Below are 14005 nucleotides of genomic sequence, written 5' to 3' on the forward strand. Positions count from 1 at the left end.
GTAAGTGCCTCATGCTAACCTTGACATCTAACATCTCATGACGACTGCAACCGCATCCTAGTTTCCTTGGTGATAAAACTGTTGAACTCTCTAAATACGTATTTGTTAAAATAAGATTTGTGCAGTGTTTTTTGCAGATGAGGCTGAAGAGACCGTGCCATTTTTATCTCAAATGAATATTTTCATGCAATTTGGGCTCAAAGTAGAAGACCAATGCTCTGTGTCCTCTTGCCGCTGGTTTCTCCCACATCCTTAAAAAAAATCACTGTGAATCCCTTTAAAAGTGGATCACTTTGGATCACTTTGAAATCTCTCTTAAAGATATTCACAGCTTGAAATGCTTGGCTTTGATCCTGTGCCAGGATTTCCACCTCACACTTGATGTGTGGATGGAATTGTTTGGTGTGTTGCCCCCACTCTTGATGAATCCTCAGTGATAGTCTTGATGCATCATCTTCATTGATGGATGCGATAGTCAGTTTTTGTCTTGATAATGCCTTGTTTAACATAAGAGAACCAAACTGAGTTCAGATTGCTGTTCAAATGTGGTTTCAAATTCTACAGCCCATCTCACTGTCAATCTGATGAAGTCACAAAGGGAGAAATACAGTTATACTGTAGACAGTTCCTTTTGGTGATGCTGGTGGCTTAGAAACTACATGTTTGACCTATCACACGTCTTCATCTAAAAATGGAATGAAGATATTCATCTTATGACCTCAATCTCAGTTTTTGTGATGGATAGCGGAACAGAAAACATTTAGAGATTGCTGCTACAGTCATGTCACAGCAAATTGCCCTTGAGTCATTGTAAGTATACACAAAAAGCATTAGATATTCTTCTTGCATTAGTCATTGAGTAGGACAATGACATATTTCATGCCTTCTTAGATGTTTTTATACAATGTTGAGGATGCACGCTGAATAAAATACATTCACATCACTGAAGTAATTCCTTTTAGCTGAAGCTGATGTTTTGAATGTTGAATTTTAGATCAGCCTTGTAACCCTAATAAGATACGCTTCTGAAAACCCAGTCATAGATAGTCAAAAACTACGAGTCAGTGTTGTTTTTAAATCATTGCTGTCTTAAAAAACGGATATTAACTCGCCAAAAGGATGTAGAGAAAAATGTGCTTATTTGTGTTCCTCCTTTTGAAGAGCTTTTAACTCTGCTGGTGTTTTACCACAAGCCATTTTACACCTCAGCAGCCTGCATTTGTCCCAGGTCTTTCAGAATAAGATGGGATTTCAGCCATGCTTTTGAGCTGTATTATAGGCCACCCATGCTTTTAGATTTTCTTGTGCCTCTCACACAAAAAAGTCAATGAGAGGATTGATCACATCACTTGGATTCTTTTCCAAAACTTTGCTGTACTTTGACGATATCAGCATAGAAACCAATGTTCTGTTTATTGTAAGTTTTACTTTAAATGGTTGAAGTCTTTAAAGTCAGGTGGATTCTGATTGGCTTTTAATTAATACATTTTTTCATTTATCACCTGAAAAAAAGAAAGAAAGAAAAAAATATATACTGGAAGTGATGAACATGTTCCTCTGTCTGTTGATGTTATAGCTGTGGGGTGGACTTTTTTTTTTTTTTTTTTTAGTTCTCTTAAAATTATAACAGTTATTAAAAATGTAATGTTGGAGTTATCATTATAAATATCATCCTGACCAAGAAGGTCTATAGTTTATTACTAGTGAAGCGATGTATGAAGCACAACTTGTGCTGAAGACCTTCAAACCAAGCAGCTTTCTGTTGGTCAGTACATTGAATTAGCGTGAACAACTTAAACTCATTGTGAATCTGCATGGGAAATCTTCATCCTCAGGAATATAAAAAAATACAAATAAAAAAACAAGATAAATTAAGTTGAATTTGCTTGTGTAATTCTTGGAAAACAAAATACTGATTAACTCCTTCCCTGCCATTGACAGAATTTTCCATAAGATTACGCTTCCCTGCAATTGAAGGAGCTTTCTGTGTTTTCACTGGAAATAGTATTTTTTTATCTTCTGAAATAGTATTGAATGTCTGGATCAAAAACTAAGAAGCAGCAGAAACAAGCGATTGTATATGTAAGCAGATGCATGTGTAAATTGCCTAATGTTACTGCATGAAATGACGATAGGATCTATTCAAGCTGTGTTTTGAGCATCATTCTTGATCTGGTCTTGAATCAGATTTTCTTGGCTTTTTGTTTAAAATGTTGCTTTTTTAATAACGAAACTTACCCCGATTGAAGTGTTTAAAAAAAATAAAATAAAATAAAATAAAAATAAAGATTGCATGAAGCTAGCAAATTTTTTTTTTAGGTTTTTAAGCTGATATTGAAATATTGCATGTTCAGATATTCATACAAACAAAATATTCTTGGTGCAAAAATTCAAAATTAAAAAATGCTGCTGGTGGCTGGCAGCTTAAAAAAAAAAAAAAAACACTGGCAGGGAAAGAGTTAAGCAGGGCATGAATTACTTCCAAAATTGCAGTGACTGGCATTGGCAATTATATGTCTTTTGTCAGGGGCATGTTTAGAGTTTTAGGGGCTCTAAGCAGGCGGTCCCTGGGGGCCCCCTAAAAATCGCGTTCTGCGGGGGCCTCCCTAAAAATTGCGTGTGGCCTAAACACGCTACTGGTCTTGGTTATATTTAATTCTATTTGTGAGGGAATTTAATTATAGAATTTGGTTTGATTAAACACATTTTTGTGTTCAGAATGGGATTTAGTTCTCAGAACAGGACAGTGACGACCATGTGTGGAGGCAGTGAGTCACTCTTGTTCGAGCTCCGAAGCCCACTGGATTCCTTAATTCAATTCAATTCAATTCCTTAAGGACCGGATGACTCAGCGGAGCTATGGCTGGGTTCAGCTTCCTGCTCTAGCGAGGGCAACTCCAAGGGCACTTCAAAAGCTCTCCGTCTCACAGAGACCGAGATTCCTCTGAATAAATCACACAGATTTATTCTGCAGATGCCTGGCTAAACGACCAGCCTGTGTTTCCTCAGCAAAGACACCCTCACGCCTTCCATGTGTTTGTCGGTAGACTGAACAGCAGGGAAAATCAAACACTAGACTTTGTTTTATTCCTGTTTGTGTTGTCATCTATTATATGGTACTTTAGTCTGCAGGATGTTCTCCAGGCACCCAACTTAAAGCTCAATACAGTCTGTTCATCTCCCAGAAGCCTTCCCGGATCTTCTGGGGTATTTGATAGTCTTCTGAAAAATGAATGGTTCTTCTTGATATGCCTTGCATAAGGATCCACTGTTTCTGCTGCTGTCTCTGTGGAATCAGTTATTTCCACCTCATATTCTTTGGCCAAAAAAATGTCTTTAACGCGACACTGGAATGAAGTTTCAGTGCTGAAGGCTGGCTCTTTGTTGGCCCGACCTAATGTGCGTCGAACGACTGGGTCACTCGGTGTGAGCTCACCTCAGGCTGCGACAGCTGCGCTCATCAAAAACCCAGAATGCTGCGAAGGAAGGCCCTTGCATGAGAAAAACCTGGCAACTGTGTGTTAGTTCATGTCGGTGTAGGCTTAGGGAGCGTGTTCTTTCTCATTGTGCTGCCTTTCTCATTCCTATACTAAAAACCTTGTCACCATTGTCATCTCTCTTGCTTCATTGTTCCTAACAGGCCTGAAAAACTAATAGACTAATAGAAGAGAACATCTCTGGTTTGAACCCAATAAGCATATAGTAGGTTAGAATCACAGTTATCCGTGAGAGGTAATATCCTGATATATGGAGGGAAGGTTTTAGCCATTGTCTCATTTGTCTTGTTTACTTCAAAGGATGCCAAAGTAGTGTTTGTCTAATGTTTTGGATAAACTGTCATAAAACTTGAAAATCATTGTTGTGTTGTAGGAGCTCGAGAGAGTGACATCTCTGCAGACCAACTTGCAGCTGGCTGCAGTCATCTGCACTAATGCACGAAGGTCAGACACTTTTGCAAATCAGGTTTAAAGGAATAGTACATAAATAGTAATAAATGAAAGCTGTGTTACCGTTTTTCACCCATATTTTATTTAAAACTGACTTGTTTACTTAAGTGGGACGAAAAAAGAAAAAAAAGAGAAAATTTACTTAAATGCCGACAGGAGTTTTCAGGTTTCAAAAATAAAACATAAGTGCTTAAATGTAGGATAAAAAAAATTGTCTGAACGACTCGTGGACTATGTTCCAAGGTTTCTGAAGTTGCACATTTTTGTGAGAAACAGACATGCAAGAGATTTACAGCATTCATTTCAGATTTATCAGCGAGTTGAACTAGATCAATCAGAACAAATCCCTGAGACATGAAAGAATCAAATGTATAATTTCTTCATGAATTTAACCTCTTCACTTCCCTCATGAACTTTCAAGAATTACAAATGCTTGATCACAGTGTATGGAAGTTGAGAGAAAATTAAACACAGGGTCCTGTATGTAAGTTTTTGACACTACTAAAGCAAATACCGTACTATGTTTGCAGATTTTTAAGAAACATGCTAAGTTAACATATTTGTTTATCTGAAAAACGATGCTACAGTCAGTTATTCTCCTTTGAAAATGTGTGTTCTGGGACGGAATGTCGGTCTCTGTTTTGGTTTGTGAAACCCGTCAACTGCCAGTTTGTATTTTGGCACCCCGGTTGGCAGTTGGCGGAAAACAAAGCGTATTAAAATTCATTAATCGTCAAGTGCGCTCGTTCCTGTTGGTGTCGTCAATCTGGCAACCTGCGTGTGTGTCAAGTCTGAGGAGGAGGAGGGGCCAGGTGGAAAAAAACCCCTCTCAATATTTTGAATTTGGACTGCAATACCTAGTTCAACCACTCAGTGTCAATCTTACATACAGCACCTTTAAGGAAGGACAATGCAGGACAATAGCAAGACAATGCAATATTTACGCTAAAGGTACTTAAGGCTTCAAGAAATCATTGGTAATTTTTTTATGCTGTAATATAATATCCTAAAATGTTATGTTTACTATAGGTAACAATGTGCATGATATACTATAATACAATTAGTTCTGTTAGACTAACAGACAGAAATAAGAAGAAAGAAAGAGTTTACTGCTGCCACAGTTTTCTATGGGAGAATACTATACTGCAGATATAATGTTGAGATTTTCTGAAAATAACAGCATACATTTCTCATGTTTCCCTCAAAAAGCTATCTTGTGACTTCAGAATAATTAGAATATGGCACACCAGTTGTACGGACTATAGTACTATGCTAATGTTTTTGTCCTTTTGATGCTTCAATTCCCACATATTGTAATTCTTTGAAAAAGAACATGGAAAACAGTTCTTTTGTTTTTGTACTCATTCAGTTTTAGGACAACATGCAGAAATGAATAAATGTTTTCATTCTTAGGCCAACTATTGCTTAAAGTTTCGTTGAGCAGTAGAAAAGGGCACAAATGCTGTATTTCTGCTTTCAGGCAGCTTCGTTCTGCTAAAGAAGGCTTCACTGAAGCCAGTCTGGGGCTGTTAGCCAATCAGAGACGACGGCAGCTGTTGACAGGATTGTTGAAGTCTTTGAGGACCATAAAGACTCTGGTAATCACTTCATCAACATTGTTAATGGCTAAACCGAGAGTTTTAGTCCTCTATGCATGTTAATTTCCTTCTGCCCAGTTTCACAGACACTCTGTCCTTCCCTTTGCTTATTTTGCAGCAAAGAACTGATGTTCGACTGAGTGAAATGCTTGAGGTAAGTTTGCACAGAAATCTGTCCAAATGTACAGAACAAATCCACCCTGTATGTAAAAGATAACCAAAAAAGTACTTGCAAGCAACTGAACATGTATTAGCTGGACGAAGATGCTTTGGATTGACATCTCTCACACGTCTCTCACACTCACTAGTAGGGGTGTAACGATACGCGTATTCGTATTGAACCGTTCGGTACGAGGCTTTCGGTTCGGTACGCGGTACGCATTATGTACCGAACGGTTCGTTGGACTAATTAATTATATTTGGAAAATAAAAAAAAAATTGTGAAATATAATGATATGCGTTCAACAAGGTAGCCCAATAACCCAAACGACGTAACAGGCAACGCCCCTGACACCCCCGAAGAAGAAAAAAAAACACCAGCCTATGTTTATGTTAGGCTACTCAAGTTAGGCGCTCGCTCACTCAGTACACGCTGAAGGCTCGTTGCAAAATGGCCAATGCGTTTAACAGACCACAAATAGAAGATCCTCCGATAACCAACAGGTCTGGTGTTTGGGTGCACTTTACCAATCGATCGGGGCATCCAAACAAGCACGGAAATCAAAATGGACTAGTACTGTACTGTGTCGGAATTTCCTGAGCAGTACGATAGACTACTATTAACAGGCCTGCACGTTATTAGATAGAAGAACTGTTATAAATAGAACGTATGCACGGGCAGTTTTGAAAACTCAACCTACTTTGCTCTTGCCATAGTGCAGCGCCAATCGCGTTGTATCTGAAGGGCAACGCTGAGCCCAGAGTCCAGTGCCGCGCATACTGCGTCCTGTGTGAAAGACCCTTGAGCCATTTTGCAACGAGTCTTCAGCGCGTACTGAGTGAGCGAGCGCCTTACTCTGTAGTGGAAAACGCAGGTTTTAAGAACATGCTTAATGTAATTGAGCCCCGTTACAATATTCCTTCACGAGCCCATTTCAGCCAGACCATAATTCCTGCTTTGTTTCAAAAAACATAATCCCTATAGAGAACTAATTGAATAAAAACACACTCAATATAAAGAGTTATAGAGTTCCATATAAAAAGTTAAATCTTTGTATTTGTTCATAACTACTACAACAATATAACATTTTAAATTTTTTTTATAAGGAGCTGTTTTTGTTTTATACAGTATGCTGCTAAGAAAACACCATAAAAGATGGGTAAAGAATAGCTCCATCATTGTTCAATGTAAAAAAAAACAACAAAAAAAACATACATTGTTAGTTTTAATAAATATATATATTTTTTTAAATCAAGGAAATGTATCTGCCAATTTTTTTTTTGCTGTATCTAAAACGTACCGAACCGTACCGAACCGAACCGAGACACCAGTGAATCGTATCGAACCGAACCGTGAATTTTGTGAACCGTTACACCCCTACTCACTAGTGGTGTTTAGTCTGTTTATGTCTCCGAAATATAAATTTCAAATGTAATATGAGATTGCTCTGTCATTGTGAGGGTTATGATAGAAATCTAACATACTCGCTAAACTGTTAGCTTAGTTGTTCGATTTTATGCCCTGTAGAAAAAAAAAATGTTGACAGATATTCAGGTAAAATGGAGTGTTTAATTTTACAGGAGGAGGACTATCCGGGCGCCATCCAGCTGTGTTTAGAATGCCAGAAGGCTGCCAGCACTTTCAAACACTACAACTGTATAAGGTGGGTGGAAAACCGCTGACTGGATCGGTGAGCGAACAAACTGATCACATTTGTACATAGCCATTCTTTTAAAACAGTCTCTGTAGGGTTGTATTCAGTCCATATCCATACAGGATCATTTTTTAGTTGACAGCCATTCAGGTGTTGCTTGCTAAAAAGTCTTAATAAACAGGTTTATTAATGCTTTGTCCTATAAGTTTTACAAAATATGCAAATGTCTTTTATATCTATCCAGGGTTTAAGTGTCTATCCATGGTGTTATCGAAACCAGTGAACTTTCCATGAGTTTTTATGCAAATTCTGACAGCATAAAAGAGTCAGCACTGTAAATAAAAATTGTGAAGCATGTACTTAATACACTAATATATATACAGTAATGCCATTTTCTGTTATCGTTGTACTACATAGCCTACAGATTTGTGTCCCACCATGCCCACCTCTTTCGTGTCTCTAATGGGCATTATAAAAGGCATTACTTAAATTAAAGGTATGTATAGATGTAAAACCTATAAGGTGCCATGAAAAAACTTTTGTAGTCAATTATAAACAACAGTTGTTGAAAAACACTTGTGAAAATAGTACCCAAAGCATTAATAAACTGGTTTATTATTATTTATTTTTTCAAAGCCACACCTGAATGTCTGTCAATAAATTCTTTCTTCAGACAAAGTTTTTTTTTCACTTCAGCTTTTTGGAAACCTAAATTATTGTATATTTTAAAAATAGCAAAACAATTAATAGTCACACACGCTGTCTCCTAATGACTTTGCATCGCTTTTATTACACAAGATGTTCTCATTCTGGTGTAAAAGAGTCTGCAGTCTGTTGAAGGATAATGTTCTGAAGCTGTGAAGTTTCATTAGTGAGTATGATGGGGAGGAACAAATGCACCTGTTTGCTTTCCAGTGATTGATATGTCACGACCCACACTAATGGAATGCCTTTATCTCATTAGGATGTGGCTTAACAGACAGAGAGGATGCAGTCAGTGTCTCATGTAAAGGAGACTAGCAATTGTTCATCAGCTCTCCCTCTCTTTTTGTGACTCTGCAGTGCAGCTTTGTTTAAGCTGGTACAGGAGGTTTTTGGTATATGATCAGCATCCAGTCTGCTCTGCACACATTGATATCCGTGCGAGTGCATGGAAACCCACCCAATGTGATTTCCTTCTGTTTAAAAGCTCTCTCTTTGAAGGGAGAATAGAATTTTTCAAATTGATCAGCTATTGAGGTGCTGGGTCAGTTTGGATAGTATGGTCCTGTTGGTAGATGCCATAACTACAGTACATATCTGGCTGTAAAAATGTATTCTGACATTTTTTTTATGTATTTAATTTTTTCCACAATGCTATATAGAGGGAAAAATGGAGGTGATATTTTATAGCTTTACTCTTGCATTGAAGCATGTCTTAATAAAGTAAATAAAGGACAACAGCTCCATTTTATTGATTTGCGAAATGTTTACTCCCGTTTAGCCATTGGCAAGTGTTATTTTGGGACCCTGCCCTTGTTTGAGCATTTCAGTTGTTAGGACTTAAAAAAGCTGCACACAGCCATAACAGCCTGCAATGAAGGAGTTGTAATTTAAAAAAAAAAGGAAACGGTCCCATTTACTTACACTCTGGCCACTTAAAGTTATTAGGAGTGAGATTGGATAGATACTGACTGACAGACAGACAGACAGACCACACTCCATAAGACACTGTCATTGATAAAAGCATAGCTGTGATATATGTGAGCCTGAGACAATATAGAGCTGATTGGCCACTTGATCTTCCTCCTCGTTTACTTGTTTATGTAATGATGTGCTCTCATATGTTTGTGCGTTACTCTGATACAGAGTGACTAAAAAAAGCATTTTTGGCTTTGCGTACTGGGGTTTAACACTCTGGCAGTGAAATATTTTTCAGGATGTATCAGCCATGTGTTTTGTCATGTTGTTTTTCCACCTTGCCTTATGTTTTTTTAGGCAATTAGTCTCCAACAAGCAGTGAGGGAGGTGAAAACGACTGTCTGCTGAAAGTGTGACGTCAGCTCTGCATTACTCACAAGTCAGGTTGAAGGGTTCTTGAAATTTGGACATAAGTTTGAGAATGAAGGGCTGTAATTTTCCCCCTAATTTACAAACATCTGCTTAGCATCTTGAGCTGGGATGCAGATAGAATTGATAGATGCAGCACTAGTTTTAGATCATTTAAGAGGAGAGTTTGAGACCATTGCCTTACCTGGAAGTTTCAAATGGTCTGAGTTTGGTTTGGTCAGTATGGTAATGCAATAACTTCTTTTTTTTTCTTTTCATTTGTTTGTTTTGTGCTCGAAATTGTATGAATCTGACAGCACTCTTCACATCTTTGGTCAGGATTCAGCTACAAATCATCGCCTCTCCTCTTGAACTTTGGTGCAGGTTATGTCCTTTGACTTTAATAAAGCTGTGTGCATCTGCATTGAGCCACCGCCAGTTGAACCACTAAAACTTTCCTTTTGACTGCAAATTCTTCCACCTGTTTTACAATTCAGCACACTCTTTCTGAGAAATGGAGTACTATTCAAGAGCCACAACCCTTGTTAATAAGAGTATGTTTGATGGAATCTCATGATTTTTATGGTGATAGCACTGTGGTTTGCTCATTTCGATCCCTGCAGGGAAGAGCGATAAGATGTATAATTGGAAGCATTGAGATTCTAAGCTATGAGCGGGCAGGTATTGATGTCACTGTGGAAGAATGCTGCTTGAATCTGAGCACGGGAGTTTCAGAAGGGACCTACTCCATGTCTGAGTTTAGGGAGTCTAGGAAAACCTGTGGTCAATATCACGGAGTGAAATAAAACTCGGGTTATTTCCTTACTTTTAAGTAAACTTTATTTCTTGCCTTTGAGATTGAAATTCTAAGATTTTATTATACTCAGATTTCAGATCTGTGTCTCTCTGTGCTTATATATATATATATATATAAGTACAAACTTTTTAACAGAACTACAGAGAATAAGAATTGACAGGGATGCCGTAAAGAAGCATACTCACAGATTTGTGAATGCAAGCAGTTGCAAGGGTCTGTGGGGAGACTGTCAAAAGCTGGATTGCTGTTGGTGTGCTTGTCAAAGTGCCTGTTAACTGACCTTCAAATATTCAAAACAGGTTTTTCTGCATTTTTCTGAAACGATACGCATATTACTCTCAGCTGAATTTTTAGAGTAGAAAATAAATGACTAAATGCTGTGTTTTCCTTTTGTGAAATGCCCAAAGATTTGACGTGCCGTTCAGTGTAGTTATTAAATACTGCATCATTAAGCAGCAACCTTTTTTGCAAAGCCTGGGTTGAGTTCAGATGGTCCGCTTGACATGTAAAATATTAAAGTCATCTGCATAATACTAGACAGGTACAGAAGTTCAGGCACTTTATTTGAATGGGAAGTTTCAAGTTCTGATGGTTACAGAATTTGTTCCCGTTTCAAATACTTATCTCAAAAGATCAAAGGAAATTTGGTTTCTTGTGATATGACAGCTGTGAAGTCAAAGCAGATGTCCATCAATTGCTTTCTTGGCATGAACTATGTGCTGTTGCAACGTAAAGAAATTGTGATTCACATGTTGCTTCAGCTTAAAAACAATTTCACAGATAAACCTGTTTTGGATTTTGAGGACATCTTCAAGACATTTTCAAGCAGTTGCTTTTCCAGCAGCTAGTTGTGAACTATATATCAATGCATATTCTACCAGGTACTTCAGTTGTCTGCTCGCTCAGGTGCAAGAAAGCAGAGGTAATTGGAGAGAGACATGAGTGCCCAGTTGTGTGGTTTTACAACCTAGCATACTCAACTTTTTAAAACACTTTAAAAAAAAATCCAGCTACATCCTTTAATTTAATCACATCTAAGACTCACTGGCCCCATGCTTTTAGCAAAGGATTTAAGTTCTGAAACGAGAAAAAAGTCTTGGTCTTTCCTCTCTGTGAGTTCATGCCTAATGGCATGATAATGATAAGAGATTGTTTAAATGGAAATGTTTTTATTGTCCAACGGATCCTATCGTGAAAGCTCATTAAAATGTGATTTCTCGTGGCCTCCCTGAAGGAAACAGAGAGGCACAGCTGACGAGCTGCGAGTCGGAAGTAATTGATCAGCTCGACGTAATGCTGGGTTTCCTCTACGGGTCCTGAAGGAAAAGGGGGACCCACATTGAGTCAAAGCCCACTGTGATGGATTGAGACAGACTAAAGGACTTTTGCATTCTCATCCAGGACACCAGGACTCAAAATCACTTGTCTAACGGCATCAGCTTTTTCACAAGAAGGTCACATCCTCTCCTGCTGTTTTACAACAATATAAATAGAACGTTGCATATTGTAACACCTCCTGTTTTTGCACACCAGCTGGGCGATGGTATACGTGGGGGTTCCTCATGCCAAGAGTCATGCATTGTGGCAAAATTAGACCATTTATTGGAACAGTTTTCTGGAACACTTCTTTTTGCATCCAGTGCCTTTAGAGAGAAGGAAAAAGTGAAGAATGAGGAAAAGGAAGAGGCAGTTTAATTAAAGTTTTATGCACAGGGGCAAGGCAGTCCCTCATATCAAGCAGAGTTAGCTTGTGAAATAAAATACAGTTGTTTTTAATTGTCAGATCATGATTATGCGCGGCCACCGGCAAAGTTCCTCATAGTAGCCCTAAGGGCTGCTTTTTTTGGAATTTGATGGGTCAGATTATTATTATTATTTTGTATTTTTACTGGCAGTACTTTGTAGGGATAAATTTAGAGATGCTACTGGTCCATTCCATTTAAAGCACTGCTAATACTGCATCAAAACAGGACTTGTTTAACAATTCCACTATACTGTGTACAGTATTTACTGTCAGATTTAAGTTTCTCTTCTGTGAGCGATATTATTATATAATGCACAAGTAATGCTTATTTTTTGTGTAGATTATATGTATGTGTATGTATGTATATGGGTATGTATGGTATTTATATGTATATGTATGTATGTACAGGTCCTTCTCAAAAAATTTGCATATTGTCATAAAGTTCATTATTTTCCATAATGTAATGATAAAAATTAAACTTTCATATATTTTAGATTCATTGCACACAAACTGAAATATTTCAGGTCATTTATTGTTTTAATACTGATGATTTTGGCATACAGCTCATGAAAACCCCAAATTCCTATCTCAAAAAATTTGCATATCATGAAAAGGTTCTCTAAACGAGCTATTAACCTAATCATCTGAATCAACTAATTAACTCTAAACACCTGCAAAAGATTCCTGAGGCTTTTAAAAACTCCCTGCCTGGTTCATTACTCAAAACCGCAATCATGGGTAAGACTGCCGACCTGACTGCTGTCCAGAAGGCCATCATTGGCACCCTCAAGCGAGAGGGTAAGACACAGAAAGAAATTTCTGAACTAATAGGCTGTTCCCAGAGTGCTGTATCAAGGCACTTCAGTGGGAAGTCTGTGGGAAGGAAAAAGTGTGGCAAAAAACGCTGCACAACGAGAAGAGGTAACCGGACCCTGAGGAAGATTGTGGAGAAGGACCGATTCCAGACCTTGGGGGACCTGCGGAAGCAGTGGACTGAGTCTGGAGTAGAAACATCCAGAGCCAACGTGCACAGGCGTGTGCAGGAAATGGGCTACAGGTGCCGCATTCCCCAGGTCAAGCCACTTTTGAACCAGAAACAGCGGCAGAAGCTCCTGACTTTGGCTACAGAGAAGCAGCACTGGACTTTTTGGACAAATTTTGCATGTCATTCGGAAATCATGGTGCCAGAGTCTGGAGGAAGACTGGGGAGAAGGAAATGCCAAAATACAAGTCCAGTGTCAAGTACCCACAGTCAGTGATGGTCTGGGGTGCCATGTCAGCTGCTGGTGTTGGTCAACTGTGTTTTATCAAGGGCAGGGTCAATGCAGCTAGCTATCAGGAGATTTTGGAGCACTTCATGCTTCCATCTGCTGAAAAGCTTAATGGAGATTTCATTTTTAAACACGACCTGGCACCTGCTCACAGTGCCAAAACCACTGGTAAATGGTTTACTGACCATGGTATTACTGTGCTCAATTGGCCTGCCAACTCTCCTGACCTGAACCCCATAGAGAATCTGTGGGATATTGTGAAGAGAAAGTTGAGAGACGCAAGACCCAACCCTCTGGATGAGCTTAAGGCCGCTATTGAAGCATCCTGGGCCTCCATAACACCTCAGCAGTGCCACAGACTGATTGCCTCCATGCCACGCTGCATTGAAGCAGTCATTTCTGCGAAAGGATTCCCGACCAAGTATTGAGTGCATAACTGAACATAATTATTTGAAGGTTGACTTTTTTGTATTAAAAACAGTTTTCTTTTATTGGTCGGATGAAATATGCTAATTTTTTGAGACCGGCATTTTGGGTTTTCATGAGCTGTATGCCAAAATCATCAGTATTAAAACAATAAAAGACCTGAAATATTTCAGTTGGTGTGCAATGAATCTAAAATATATGAAAGTTAAATTTTTATCCTTACATTATGGAAAATAATGAACTTTATCACAATATGCAAATTTTTTGAGAAGGACCTGTATATATGTATATATATATATATATATATATATATATATATATATATATATATATATATGTATTTGTGTGTGTGTGTGTGTG

The 14005-nt window shown here is 38.3% G+C and overlaps 1 protein-coding gene across 2 annotated transcripts in view; it reads left to right on the plus strand.

The window, feature by feature from the left end:
• Positions 1 to 14005, plus strand: part of LOC113062046 (syndetin-like) — a 108238-nt gene that overhangs the window by 13638 nt on the left and 80595 nt on the right. For both annotated transcript variants that reach the window (XM_026231556.1, XM_026231557.1), the window contains exons 6-9: positions 3871 to 3941; positions 5428 to 5545; positions 5664 to 5699; positions 7286 to 7368. In XM_026231556.1, coding sequence (XP_026087341.1) covers positions 3871 to 3941; positions 5428 to 5545; positions 5664 to 5699; positions 7286 to 7368 — 308 coding nt within the window. The remainder of the gene's footprint in view (positions 1 to 3870; positions 3942 to 5427; positions 5546 to 5663; positions 5700 to 7285; positions 7369 to 14005) is intronic.

The sequence above is a fragment of the Carassius auratus genome, chromosome 44 (genome assembly GCF_003368295.1).
Source record: "Carassius auratus strain Wakin chromosome 44, ASM336829v1, whole genome shotgun sequence".
Lineage (NCBI taxonomy): Eukaryota > Metazoa > Chordata > Actinopteri > Cypriniformes > Cyprinidae > Carassius > Carassius auratus.